We start from the raw sequence: 12697 nt of genomic DNA, 5'->3' as shown, positions 1-12697 counted from the left end.
GGTTGGAGACAAGAGAAAGACGAGAAAAATAACTAACCGACGCGATGGAACGGTCTCCATCCTTCCGGCAACTTCCCGCCAAGCCAAGGCCCGATCTGCGCATGGCCAGAGCTTCGCTACAGGGGCTGTTACACTATGTGCACGCCAACCCCGCGAAAGCGGCCAACTTTCGGACGTCAGGCCCCACATACCGCGCTCCTATGTAACCCGTGGCCCTCTAGGCTTCCCCATTCATTGAGCAACCTACACCGTACATACATACACCTATACGGCAATACCAACCTACTGCTTTAACTCCCAGTCCACTCCATCACCACCCTATCCCGGTTCCTAATTAAAATTACAAAACGAAGCGAAAAAAAGACCTCCACCGCAAGTGAGACAAAGCCCAGGAGAAGAAAAAAGGGAAGAATGGCGCAATCAACGGCCCACCGCCGCCTCCTCCAAGAATACCGCGCCCTCACCAACAACCCCCCCGAGGGTATCACGGCCGGCCCCGTCTCCGAGGACGACCTCCTGCACTGGGAGGCGCTGATCCAGGGGCCCGAGGGCACCCCCTTTGAGGGCGGCGTCTTCCCCGCCGAGCTGCGCTTTCCCAAGGACTACCCCCTCGCGCCGCCGACAATGAAGTTCCTCGGCGAGATCTGGCATCCGAATGGTACCCTACCCCTTTTAACCCCCCTCAACCCCCTCCCCCCCTTTTCTCTTTTACCACTTGGCCTGCGTTAGTTACTCTTCTTTATTGGATTGGAGGCGCTCCCTTGCTGACGCGAGAGGTTTTTTTTTCAGTGTATCCGAGCGGACTGGTCTGCATCTCGATCCTGCACCCGCCCGGCGACGACCCGAACCACTACGAGCACGCGTCGGAGCGGTGGTCGCCCATCCAGAGCGTCGAGAAGATCCTCATCTCGGTCATGAGCATGCTGGCCGAGCCCAATGACGAGAGCCCCGCCAACGTGGAGGCGGCCAAGATGTGGCGCGAGAACAGGGCCGAGTACGAGAAGAAGGTGCGCGAGGGGGTAAGACGCATGTTGGGTCTGTGAGAGGAGGGGGGGGAGGGAGGATGTGTGTTTTGGGAAGAGGGCAGAGGGAGGGCGGCATGGCGCTTGTGTGTGGTATTTGGTTATCGGGTCCTCTCATCATCTTTTTGCATGGCGTGGAGTTTTTTTCACATTTGCGGTTGCTAGCTAGCGTTGGTTGCGTAGACTGGCTCCTCGGGTTCATTTCATCTCATAAGTAGGAGGCTTTTGATGCCTTCCAATGCTCCCCAGATGCTCCCAGATACGCACCCCCACTCTCTACGATCCATGGCAGACATCGCTTGTGTCATCTCTAGTCTCTCTGACCGGCCCTCCGGTCGTCGTCGTCGTCGTCATCATCATCATCATCATCGCCGTCTTCTTCTTCTTCTTCTTCTTCTTCTTCGTCTTCTTCATCTTTCATCCTCCGGACTCCTTACAAGTTATTCTCCGCCTTAAACTTGTCCCACGCCTCGTTGAGCGTGCTAAACACCGTCGCCGCAATCATGCGCACCTCGGTCGTCGCATCTTGCGCAATCTGCAAGCAAGTCGTACCCAGGTTAGCCAAAACACGCGCCGCGCTAGCCCACGCAAAGAAACGCGGACAATTAAGTAAACTAGACTACTCACCTTATCGGGATGTGTCTTGGCTATCGCCTTCATGTACACAACCTTGACCTTGTTCGCCATCACCAGCTCGTGCAGCCCCACCTTCTTCCACCCGCTGCCTTCCCACAGCACGGTATCCAGGCTGCTCAGCAGCGCGCGCAGGTTGTCGCGCTTGCCGTCCCGCCAGGCCGCGATGCGCGCGTCCACCTTGTCCGCGAGCGCGAGCTTCTCGTCCCCTTCGCGCTCCGCCGCCTGGTGCGCCGCCCGCAGCCGCTCCACCGCCTCGAAGCTCTTCTGCGGGTTCGCCGACGGCCGCGGGCGCGGCGGGGCCGCAGCGCGAGACGCCGATGCGGGCTTGGGCGTCGACGACGCCGGCTTGGGCGCGACGGCCTTCTGACACCGCTGCCGGCCGGCCGCGGCCGTCGCCCCGCCCAGCCCGGCCTCGATACACAGCTGCCACACGGCGCCGGCGTCGGCCCACTTCTCCATCTGCTCCAGAGCTTCCGCCTTGCGAGTGAGCGCCTTGCCGTAGAGGTCGCGCATGTCGCGCTTCTCGCCGGGTGTCCCGTCGGTCGTCTGAAGCTCGACGTACTCGCCCTCGCCCTTGCCGGGGCCGATCAGCTGGATGGCCGCATCGGCGTCCTGGACCGCCTGGCGCGGATCGCCCGTTTTGAGCGCAGTCAGCGCGCGGTTGCAGAGGAGCAGGATGGTCAGGGGATGGTCCTGTGGAATGGCAGTCATCGAGGCGGTGTAAGAAGCGTGGGCCGCCGCGAAGTCGCCGCGCTTGAAGTGCGCGGTACCCTCTAGGCGGCATCTGGTCGAGTTTTGCAGCGCGATGGCGGACACGCCGGGTATTTGACGGGCAGGGCGTGGGGCCGCAGGTCTCGGAGCAGGAGGTGGTGGCCGAGACGAGGGCTGGGGACTCGGAGATGGTTGCGCAGAGCGAGTCTGTGGTGCAGCTCGGGATGTTGGAGCAGCCTCGCCGAACAGCAGATCCTCGTCAGTCTCCGCAGGTTTCGCCTCTGGTTGCGGTTGTGCCGCCGGTTTCTTCCTCCGAGCAGGGCTAACGTAGGCTTGAAAAGTCTCCTCCTCAGCTCCCTGCCTGCCCAGTCGCGAGCGCGGGTCCATGAATTGCTGCGGAGCTTGCTGCCATCTTGGCGCCTGGTTCCCCTTCCCCGGCCGGGTTGGTAAAGCCGGTGGTGTTTCGCGGAGGCGTGCCTCGCCGGCGTCTTGACGCTGGGGTGCTGCCTTCCCAGGTCTCGTTCCTGGTGGTCCTCCCATTTCCAGCATCAGAGCTTCGTCTGTGACCTCGGGTATTTGCCTGCCTGTATCCTCAGCGCGGCCATGGCCTTGGGCGCTTCTCATCCATTTCGGCTGGCTCGGGTCTCCGTCTTGCTGAAACTCAGCCACCGCTTTCTGGACCTTCTTCTGCCCCGTCTTCCATAAATTGTTGGCCGACTTGAGGAAACTCGAGCCGACAGCAGCAGCCGCCTTGGCGAAATCCCCGTCCAGACTTGCGGGCGACCGGTTGTCCCTCCCCCTGGCGCCACCGCCCGACTGTCCCTCCTTCGTCCAAGATGGGGTGCTACTTCGGGACTGACTCGAGGCCCGTTCACCCCTCTCCGTGGATCGTTCCCCTGCACCTCGCCCGCCCTTCTGCTTCTCCTTCGCCTGCCTGTGGGCGTCGTCCAGCAACCAATTGACAGCAGCTTGGACATTGAGGCCCGCCCCACTCTCTGTGAGACCTCTTCTCGCATTTTCGGGAGTAAAGCCATACTCGACAAGCTGGGCAACCGCCCTATCAAACGGGTCATCCGAAGGCGCAGGCGGTTCGGCCTCAGATTCCGAAGAAGAATCCTCGATAGGTTTCCCTGGCTCGGGCTCTCGGGCAAATACGGGGCCTGTCTTCTTCCTGACTTGGTCCACTGGTTTGGCCAGATCACCCAACAAATCGTCGTCGTCGCCATCAGCAGCCGGGGGAGGTGGGGGGCTCGTATTGCTCTTCAGCTGGTTCAGTCCGAACGGGTCATCATCTTCGTCGGCGAAGCCTCCCCCAACAGATGTCCCAGCAGGTGCTCCTGACGTGTTCCAAGCCTGGGGATTGCTGAGGTCCAGTGCTGGTGCGTTCGCGGAAGAAGGCGTGTTCGACGACGCGGGGGGTGGGAAGTAGCTCGAATTGTCCACCTTGGTGCTAGCGTTGAAGGCTGCGAATAAATCATCGTCCGACTCGGTCGCTGGTTTCCCGTTATGCGTTCCCGAGTCTAGCCCCTGCAGGGATGAAGGAACCGATATCGCGGGAGACGGTGTCCTCAACGAGCTCGATTGGGTCTGCCCGAGCGAGTCGAGAAAGCTCCCGTCTCCGTATTGTGCTTGTGCCTGTCTACGCCTCTCCTCTTCTTTCTTCCTCTTCTCGGCTTCTAGCTGGTCCTGCCGTTCGCGGAGGCTGAGGTTTGCATTGCTCTTTCCGGTCCCGAAGTTTAGCAGATTGCCGAAGCTGTCCGGAGCGATCTTGGGAGCTGGTGACTTGGTTCCCGCATTTCCGGATCCCTGAGCCGGTAGCGGGCTGTTGCGGCCGGATGCGAAGGGCGATGGAGTCGGACGCAGGGAAGGGTAAGTCGGGATGGCGGGGTTGGTCGGTGCCGATTGCGCGGGCGTGGCCGCGGATGCGGGCTTCTGGTTGGGCGCCGACCAGTTTAGGCCGGCGAGATCGTCCATTGTGTGGTAGACGTCGACAAGAAAATGACTCTCAACACGACATCGGCGGGCAAAATGTTGTAATTGTGTACTTGCAGCAGGCAGGTCTTGCGGGCAGCCTGTTGTGACACTGGGCTGGAGCTATCGTGTCAATGTGCGTTGTCTCGAACCAGAGCGCCACAGGGGCCCAAACGCTAGTGTAAGTCCAGGGTGCGGCCGTTATGGGAGATGGTGAGCAGATGTCGTACTGTACCTTAGGTACCTAGCCTGCACGCCACCACAGGAAAGCACGCAGTCGGTCAACAGGTGTGGGTCTCAGCCACGTGGCTCGAGAGCATAAACGTTGTGGCTGTGCCTTAAGGGTATCCTCTCGAAAACCGTTGGCGCTCGATGCCAAGCTTCCACATCCCCATGCAAGACTCATCCGAATCTCCAGTCTGACCTCATCCTCACGGGAATTCCCGCAAGTGGAAACAAGCGACAAATCCCTTTAGGTAAGCCGTGGTAACGTAGATCTCTCCACTTGTTTGTACAACAATGATACGGTGCGCGTGGTGATTTTTTCATCAGTCAATTGCGATCTTCGACGGACTGGCCGTGGGTTGGGCCACGCGACATCCTTGCCCCGTTGCGCCGGACCGAAGCATGTGTTTCCTTCCTCAATTCAAACTGCGGAAACCCTCGAAATCTGGCCGCCCATTCCATTGTTTGTAACATGACGACATCCAGACAATTCGCGGAATTGAATCGCCATGCTGAGCTACACTACCGTGATACCTCTCGTGAAACAGATTCCCGAAATTCCAGAGTACGTTTGTTCTCCCGGCTCCTTTCAACTGGTGCAATTCCCGCGTGCCGTCGCGAACATCATCAGAGGTGAAGAAAAGGGGGTGAAGCGAATCAGTCCGATGCCCAACACCTTGCATTGCGACGGGCCTTCAATGGAAGCGCACTGTTGGGGGCCATACATTCCGTTTCGGCGGATAAGTTGGTGTCCAATCAAGGAATGGAAACTTGGGCATTAGCGAAAGTCACGGCTTGAAACTGTTTCATCAAGCCAGTTAGGTTAGCGCATCCAAATCTGCGGAGCCCATTGCATTTCCCAGATGTACAGTACAGTACTAATCCGTAGTAATCCGTCCTACTAGAGTAGTGCACATGCCCCGCCTCGTCATTCTTTCAGGACTGTCCACAGCAGTTAAGGTTATCATTACACCACTTCCCGTAGTGCGCAAGTCACCTCCCTTCAACTCGATCAAACATAGGTATACATACAGCAGTGTTCGAGTCGCAAACACCACTACCCGTAACTCGCTCGGTATCGGAGTCATGTTACATGTAGCGCGCGGGCCGACAGCGGCATCGCAAGTTTGCGGGACACGAGCTGTGGTGGTCAGAGGACCTTGTTAAACAGCTTCAACAAAGGGGCTGCTACCTATGAGTGTGACGGACGATAAGATGGCGAGCGTCGTGTGTGGAGTGGTTTGCGCGCATCCCTGGAAATTAACAAGTGATCACCGTCACACATCAGGAGCTGACCAACAGCGCGAGCGCCAGACGCAAATCTCTTATTTCTGCCGTGATGGTCATTCATACCCAGTCACAGGGGATACCCCGCCTCCCCAAGGATTGCGGCGGTCACCCCTTCGGAAAAGCGGCAGCGAGCGGCGCGCGCACTGGCGTACGTTCCTGCGTTAGTCGGGCTCACCATGCGCCAGGTCCTGCGGGACTAACCCTAGGGCGCCCCTTAATCGAGATGTCAAGTCTTGTCCAGATGATCCGGCCAATCATATGCCTGAACCTCTGAACTGGGTACTGCTTCGGGAAAGAGCGACTGCCCAACCTCGACAGGGGCCCTTCCCCTTAGCTGTTCCCATTCCTTGCCCCCGCAAGATGCCGTGCGTTGTGTGACCGAGACAGATGGGAGATTGGGGGGGCCACCACAGAATTCAGAGAGGGCTTCTCGTTTGGGATATCTTTGAGTGCTCGTCACACCATCTTTCCCTGTTTCCCTACTCTCGCCTTCCTGCGCCTTGCCCGCCCATTCTTGCGACCCCGAGTCTTTCTGACCCGTAACGCTCACTTCCGCGATTTTTTTTCCAAACTTCCCAATTTGGGGCCCACGTTCTTTACTTTTCGGCGACGACGAGTTCCATCCCGTATCGTTCCTTTTCTTGTTCTTTCTATTGACCGCCAACTCTCGTTTCTTGGTACGATCCTGATCTGCCACTCGACGAGTTTGCCTGCCTACCTCCAACAACCGCGGACAAACAATCACACTAGTGCGAGAGAGCTAGACTCGCTCTTGAGTACAAACAACCGGAACCGATACACAGACGACGAGCGACAACAGTTTTGGCGTCACAGTTCGGATAGCCTTGTGAACCGCACCGCTGTGAACTGTCATCCGTTAGTCGGCTTTACTTGTACCTGTGGTTCGTGACAGTTTACGCTCGCCTCGCCTGGTCAAACTGGTACGTGGAGAATGAAAACCGAGCAACAACGTTACCTTCCTCGTTTCTTTCTTTCTTTCTTTCTCCCCCTGAAAGTGAGCCCGACGTTATAGTTTCGTCCCAAGCTAGCCTCACAGTCACTATTTCTTCTGCGAACCGTGCTACTTGAAAACAACGATTCAAGGCGAGGCATGCAATGCCGCTAACACCTCGAGCCAGTAGATCGTTCAACGCGGCCCTGTTCCCTCGACGAGCATCCAACATTCCTTTCGCCAATCGACAGTTTTGTCGACATCGCATTTAAATTTTTTACGCAATCAACCTGACATATCTAACCTACCAGTCACTCCTTTGCACTTCGCAGGATGAGAACTGACACTTCGCTTGCGATCCTCGCATCGGTGAGCGGCGCCGCTGCCTTTTGGCGCATGGAATGCCGCGGCCGTGTCGCCCTCGCTCGTCTTGATCCCCTGATTGATCCCGGCGTCCCATCGAAGCACGCCCACGCGATCCACGGGTCTTCAGGTAAGCCCTTTTCATTGCGCTTGATAGTGCTGGATTTGGTGCGCTATGGCGACATATTGCTAACACGCCATCCTTAGGTTTTGGCGCAAGCGCCACGTACGAGGACCTTCGCAATGCAGATTGCACCTCTTGCGCTGTGGTCGAAGACATGTCAGCCTACTGGGCGCCGGCCGTCTACTTCAGGCATGCCAATGGCTCATACCAGGAGGTTCTGCAGGATGGTGGCATGCTTGCGTAAGTCTCCGAGTGCTGTTCAGTGACATGCGCATGCGTAAAAAATGGACGCGCTAACCGCGCTTCTCAGCTACTACTTCCTGAATCCCGACCTCAAGGATCCCAGCAAAGGCATCAAGGCGTTCCCCAACAATTTCCGTATGGTCGCTGGTGACACTAATCGGCGCAACTACTCGGTTGGCGGGCTCGACGTGAAGATGCCGGACCCGCCCAAGTCGAACTGGGCTTCATTGGGCCAGACGAGCCAAGCCGATCTTGCCCAGCGCGCGATCGGCTTCAACTGCCTCAACTACGCCACTGAGCCGGAGCCATCTCTGTACCGCCACTACCTGCCCGACAAGCAGTTCCTCGATGAAAAGTGCAAGGACGGAGTTCGCTTTGAACTTTCCTTCCCTTCCTGCTGGAACGGCAAGGACATCAGCTCCCCGGATCAAAAGTCTCACGTCGCCTACCCCGACACAGTTCTTAATGGAAACTGCCCCGAGGGTTTCGACGTGAAGCTTCCCGGCCTCTTCTTCGAGACCATCTGGAGAACTCAGGACTTCGTTGGCATTCCGGGCGAGTTTGTCATCTCCAACGGAGACGTTCAGGGTATGTCGCGCCGCTAGGTATTGAATCAAGTCCGCTATGCTAATTCTGCGTTGTAGGCTTTGGCTACCACGGCGACTTCATCAGCGGCTGGGACGAAGACCACCTTCAAGCTGCGGTGGATCAGTGCACTGCAACCAGTGGCAAGATTTCGGACTGCCCTCTCTTCACCATCCTCAGCGAGCAAGAACAGAAGGAGTGCCGGATGCCTACTCCTCCTATGATCGCGAGTGAGAAGCTTAGCGGCCTGATTGGCGATACCCTCCCCGGCAATGTTGCTATTGCATACGGGCCCGAACCCGCGAACCACAATAAGCCGCTGCCCGACCCTCTTCCCGCCTTGTCCAGTGTCGTGGATAACATCCTCCCTGGCGGCGTGTTCCAAGAGAAGCAGACTTCGATTTCGACTTCCGAGGAGCCGACTTCCACTCCTACCACTACCCCTACTACCACCGTCACCCCGACGCCATCGGAGCCTCCTGTCCCCGAGGGTTACGAAGCTGTCCGCACCGACTATGTTACCAACGGTAACGTGGTCAGCAAGATCGTCGTCATCGAGACGGTCGAGACCGTCATGTTGGAGACCGCTACGGTCACGGTCACGGCAACCCGTACTGCCGAGATTGAGCGCCGTGAGGTGCACCTGCACCAGCATCTCCACCACCGCCACCACCATGGCTTGCATTAAAGATGCCAATCAATCTCTTGGTTTTCCTGGTGCGACCGATTCTCTCTAGGACCTTCTTCGCTGCACATATGAGATGTCATGCTTCCGTTCTTCCCGCTTGATTTCTTTGCTCCGGGGCATCTTGTTTTCGACGTTGGAATCCGGCCGGGCAGTGAGGTGTTGATTGGGGGGTTGGGGCACGGGGATGGCCCGCAGAAGGGGATATATCAGGCCGCTTCGGCATCGTGGACTGATGGTTCTCGGGGCGCTGAATGAAAGGGAGTTAGTTTTATATCTCTCGAGAATTGCATTTATGGCATGCGCATTGATTGCCGCCACCTGCGCGTCCAAGGACAGTGCATCGGTGTTCGGATGTGTTCGCTCGGGAGTGACTTCTGGAGACCGTCTGCGATTTCCGATCTCCGCGGGCTCAAAGCATTCGCCAGAGGCGGCCACCACAGCTGTGTTCTTTCAAGCGAATTGAAAGGGTCATCGGGCGGTTAAGCAACATCGTGCGGCAAGGTAACTGATGCAACGAAGTCCATCATTGACCATTGGCTCGCTGACTCCGGGGCGGCCATATCGACAAACAGCAGATCAGACGCAACGTCTCCTCTGGTCATCTTGTTAATTGGGAGATTATAGTCTCCCATGTCCTATCCTCCATTCTCACGGCCGAGCCTATGTGACGCGTGAATGTCACGCAGCCGCGCCGGGATGATGGTCCACGTTTGGGGCGAAGAACCCCAACTCTCAGAGCCCCCTTCGATAGAAAGCAGAACAACGTGGACAGGCAGCTTAGCTGGGATTATTGATCTCGGCGTTGCCGGTGAGGAAAGCGAGTCCGGCTGGAACGAGGGTCTAAACCATGAGGTAGGGTCGAGACAAGGTCTGACTGCGCAACACGGCCTGATAACTTTCTATTTTCAATGAATTTTATTTCAGGTGTTCTTTCTATGATACGTGAGTGACACATGATCAATGAGGCCATGAAAGATACCTACCTACTTACTAGTACATACCTGCCTAGTTTGGTAGTTTGATCTCACTGCCGTGTGCCGTACAGTTGGTTATCCAAGGTGGGGATGCCCAATGCCCGATCAATATAACCTGGCAGTTGGCACCAGCTGTCCATTCAACGACGATTTAAGCATTCGGCTCCCCCTCAACACCACCACAACACATCACCAGGCACCATTATTATCACCACCACGACACTCATCTCACTCGTTCAAAACACCACCACCCCCTCCTCTCTCTCTCTTTTTTTTCCCCTCCTTCCCTCTTTCTCTCCCTCCAACCTCCACACACCAACACACACCAAACACATACATACACGTACTATGCCTCCCCTTCCCCAACCCCCCGCCCTCCCCCGCGTCATCACGTACTACCAAACCCACCACACACCGTCGGGGAAGCCGATATCGGTGCTGCCGCTCCTCCAGCAGCCGGGGATTGGCATTACGCACGTCATCCTGGCCGCGATCCACATCAACGAGGACCCGGCCGGGCTGACGCTCAACGACCACCCGCCGTCGGACCCGCGCTTCACCACCCTCTGGGCCGAGATGCGCGTGCTCCAGGCCAGCGGCGTCAAGGTGCTCGGCATGCTGGGCGGCGCGGCGCCGGGGACCTACGCCCGCCTCGACCTCAACGGCAACGGCAACGGCAACGGCAACGGCGGCGACGATGACGGCGCGTTCGAGGCCTACTACCGGCCGCTGGCCGAGCTGATCCGCGAGCGGGGGCTGGACGGGCTGGACCTGGACGTGGAGGAGCCCATGTCGCTGGGCGGCATCGTGCGGCTGATCGACCGGCTGCGGGCCGACTTTGGGCCCGACTTCCTCATCACGCTCGCGCCCGTCGCCTCGGCCCTGCTCGACCCGCTGCGCAACCTGAGCGGCTTCGACTACGAGGCGCTCGAGGTCCTGCGCGGGCGCGACATCGCCTGGTACAATGCCCAGTTCTACTGCGGCTGGGGCGACTGCAGCAACCCCGTCATGTACGAGATGCTGCTGGCCAAGGGCTGGCCTCCCGACAAGATCGTCGTCGGCCTGCTGACCAATCCCGACAACGGCTCCGGCTGGGTGCCCTGGAACCTCCTGTCCGGCGTGCTGCCCTTGCTGGCCGGGCGGCACCCCCGCTTCGGCGGCGTCATGGGCTGGGAGTACTTCAACAGTCTGCCGGGGGGCAAAGAGAGGCCCTGGGAGTGGGCGCAGGCCATGACTGCCCTGTTGAAGGGAAGACGCGCCGTTCAGAGCCTGGAGGGGTTGCAGGGGAGCGAGAAGCCGGCGGAGGAGAAAAAGACATCCGAGGTTTCCCCCGAGGCGGATCCAGATGAGGAACAGCCAGGGGAAGCACCACCAGTACCTGCCGAATTCGAGTACCATTCGGATGGGGGAGGGGAGGAGGAGTAGGGTCCCAAATCTCTGCTTCCACCCACTCCCCGGGGGGGGGGGGGGGGTTTCCCCGTGGGTGTGAGTTTCCCCATGGTCCTTAGCTCGCAGTGACGACCAGTGGTACATACTCCTACTATTATTGCCTTCCGGCGGAGGCCATGGGAGGGACAGCGACTGCGCGCAGATCATCTTCCGTCGTCCCAGGCACGACGATTGATTCTGCCTGCCCAGCGGTGTAGATTCCGGTTGAAACACCGCTCCCACATGGCTCTGTCGGGAAGCTGACAACGCCAACCCCCTCTCCGCAGCTTTGTTGGCCCAATGATTCAAATCAAATCATCCAACGTCATCACACGGTTTTCGACGATATCCAAAGCCTACTATTACCGACAGGCCTCGCCCTCGCGCCGGTCCGCCACAACGCGTTAGCCATGGGATCGAGCTTGGATCGAAACTTCGAGGGTAGTGACGCCCGTCGCCCCGTTCCCGTCCTTTTAGTGATGGCGCGATGGATTATCGCGGAGTCGGGCTCGAGACTTAAGCGTGACCATGCCTCTGGATGGAGTGCACAGGACAGGGAGAGATCGCCATCGCAGTTTGCACAACCAAAGTGCAGCGCGCTTTCGTGGAGCAGCGCCGGCAAAAGAAGACGCGATAACCGCCCCAAACTTTGTCGGTTGCGCCTACGGTAACTGGAACTGAGCGGCGGGGTGGATTTTGTGTGGTATCGCGGCAGCAACCAATACGTCCAAACCGAGACAGAGGTACCTATATACGTCAGCGGTCCCGGAGCACACGGTAGCAACCGGTGGAGGCGGTGGCGCCGCCCTGTTGCCGCCCTGTTGCCGCCAGATACTTGTGCTGACTGCATCTGTAATGATGCGGTGGGAATGAAAGGGGAGCAGAGGGAGTAGGAAGTGTGATGTTAAAGTCTAAAATTTTCCGAGTTAAAACAGTCAGAATGGGCGCGTTCTTGGCTTCGTGCCTCCGTAATGGTAGGCTGACGCCGTGTCGAGAAAACGGGAAAGTCAATGATCAGAGTAAGGAAATCAAATCGGTTGTTTTGCCGAGAGGGTACTCCATAGGCTCATCCGGCAGCCCACGGTTTGATGATATCCAACGTTGTCCTTTAGAGGACCTCGTTCCAGATCAGGTAAGGGCTGCAAGTTGATCTTATTTTCATCAGCGTCGGCGAGCGCTGCGTCATGGCGGGCTTTTGCAACGGCTGCGAATTGAACGAGGGAATTGCCGAAAAGAGATGTGGTTCGGTGGGGGCAATGGATCTCGCAAGCATCTTTTGTGGAGACGACTTCCCCACGTAGCGTTTTCCTTGCTTGGCGGCAAGGGTCCTAATGACGTCACGGGTCTTAACTGCAAGAAAAGCACCAACTACCAACATCACTCCTTCCCGCTGACATCGAGTCTTGAATCACCGAGCTGAAAGGAAATTGCGAGCGTCAAAAATGCAGCGAAAGAAAAAAAGCAAATCCTCCCGTATTGGCTGTA

The 12697-nt window shown here is 57.9% G+C and overlaps 4 protein-coding genes across 4 annotated transcripts; 3 read left to right on the top strand and 1 right to left on the bottom strand.

The window, feature by feature from the left end:
* Positions 1-209: 209 nt before the first annotated feature.
* Positions 210-1147, top strand: MYCTH_2301005 (uncharacterized protein). Its single transcript, XM_003661466.1, has 2 exons — positions 210-658; positions 790-1147. Exons 1-2 carry the CDS (start codon positions 412-414, stop codon positions 1041-1043), a joined length of 501 nt encoding a protein of 166 aa, XP_003661514.1. The 5' UTR covers positions 210-411; the 3' UTR covers positions 1044-1147.
* A 192-nt stretch (positions 1148-1339) lies between these two features.
* On the bottom strand, positions 1340-4548 carry MYCTH_2301004 (uncharacterized protein). The gene is made up of 2 exons (XM_003661465.1): positions 1650-4548; positions 1340-1557 (listed from the first exon to the last, which is right to left on the bottom strand). The coding sequence occupies exons 1-2, from the start codon at positions 4341-4343 to the stop codon at positions 1456-1458; spliced, it is 2796 nt and encodes a 931-aa protein (XP_003661513.1). The 5' UTR covers positions 4344-4548; the 3' UTR covers positions 1340-1455.
* A 2121-nt stretch (positions 4549-6669) lies between these two features.
* On the top strand, positions 6670-8902 carry MYCTH_2300999 (uncharacterized protein). The gene is made up of 5 exons (XM_003661464.1): positions 6670-6796; positions 6998-7300; positions 7378-7534; positions 7605-8125; positions 8182-8902. The coding sequence occupies exons 2-5, from the start codon at positions 7141-7143 to the stop codon at positions 8808-8810; spliced, it is 1467 nt and encodes a 488-aa protein (XP_003661512.1). The 5' UTR covers positions 6670-6796; positions 6998-7140; the 3' UTR covers positions 8811-8902.
* An 829-nt stretch (positions 8903-9731) lies between these two features.
* MYCTH_2300996 (glycoside hydrolase family 18 protein) lies at positions 9732-11460 on the top strand. Its single transcript, XM_003661463.1, has one exon. It carries the CDS (start codon positions 10133-10135, stop codon positions 11207-11209), a length of 1077 nt encoding a protein of 358 aa, XP_003661511.1. The 5' UTR covers positions 9732-10132; the 3' UTR covers positions 11210-11460.
* The last annotated feature ends 1237 nt before the right edge of the window (positions 11461-12697 follow it).

The sequence above is a fragment of the Thermothelomyces thermophilus genome, chromosome 2 (assembly GCF_000226095.1).
Source record: "Thermothelomyces thermophilus ATCC 42464 chromosome 2, complete sequence".
Classification (NCBI taxonomy): domain Eukaryota; kingdom Fungi; phylum Ascomycota; class Sordariomycetes; order Sordariales; family Chaetomiaceae; genus Thermothelomyces; species Thermothelomyces thermophilus.
Note: the sequence above shows the minus strand (reverse complement) of the source record. Positions and strands in the feature narration are given on the sequence as shown.

Excerpts from the sequence above, each read along its gene's own strand:
- MYCTH_2301005 (XM_003661466.1), top strand. The coding sequence starts at position 412 with ATGGCGCAATCAACGGCCCACCGCCGCCTCCTCCAAGAATACCGCGCC. Across the intron at positions 659-789 it reads CGAGATCTGGCATCCGAATG|TGTATCCGAGCGGACTGGTC; the intron begins GTACCCTACCCC and ends TTTTTTTTTCAG.
- MYCTH_2301004 (XM_003661465.1), bottom strand. The coding sequence starts at position 4,343 with ATGGACGATCTCGCCGGCCTAAACTGGTCGGCGCCCAACCAGAAGCCC. Across the intron at positions 1,558-1,649 it reads CCAAGACACATCCCGATAAG|ATTGCGCAAGATGCGACGAC; the intron begins GTGAGTAGTCTA and ends ACTTGCTTGCAG.
- MYCTH_2300999 (XM_003661464.1), top strand. The coding sequence starts at position 7,141 with ATGAGAACTGACACTTCGCTTGCGATCCTCGCATCGGTGAGCGGCGCC. Across the intron at positions 7,535-7,604 it reads CAGGATGGTGGCATGCTTGC|CTACTACTTCCTGAATCCCG; the intron begins GTAAGTCTCCGA and ends CGCGCTTCTCAG. Across the intron at positions 8,126-8,181 it reads CTCCAACGGAGACGTTCAGG|GCTTTGGCTACCACGGCGAC; the intron begins GTATGTCGCGCC and ends TCTGCGTTGTAG.
- MYCTH_2300996 (XM_003661463.1), top strand. The coding sequence starts at position 10,133 with ATGCCTCCCCTTCCCCAACCCCCCGCCCTCCCCCGCGTCATCACGTAC.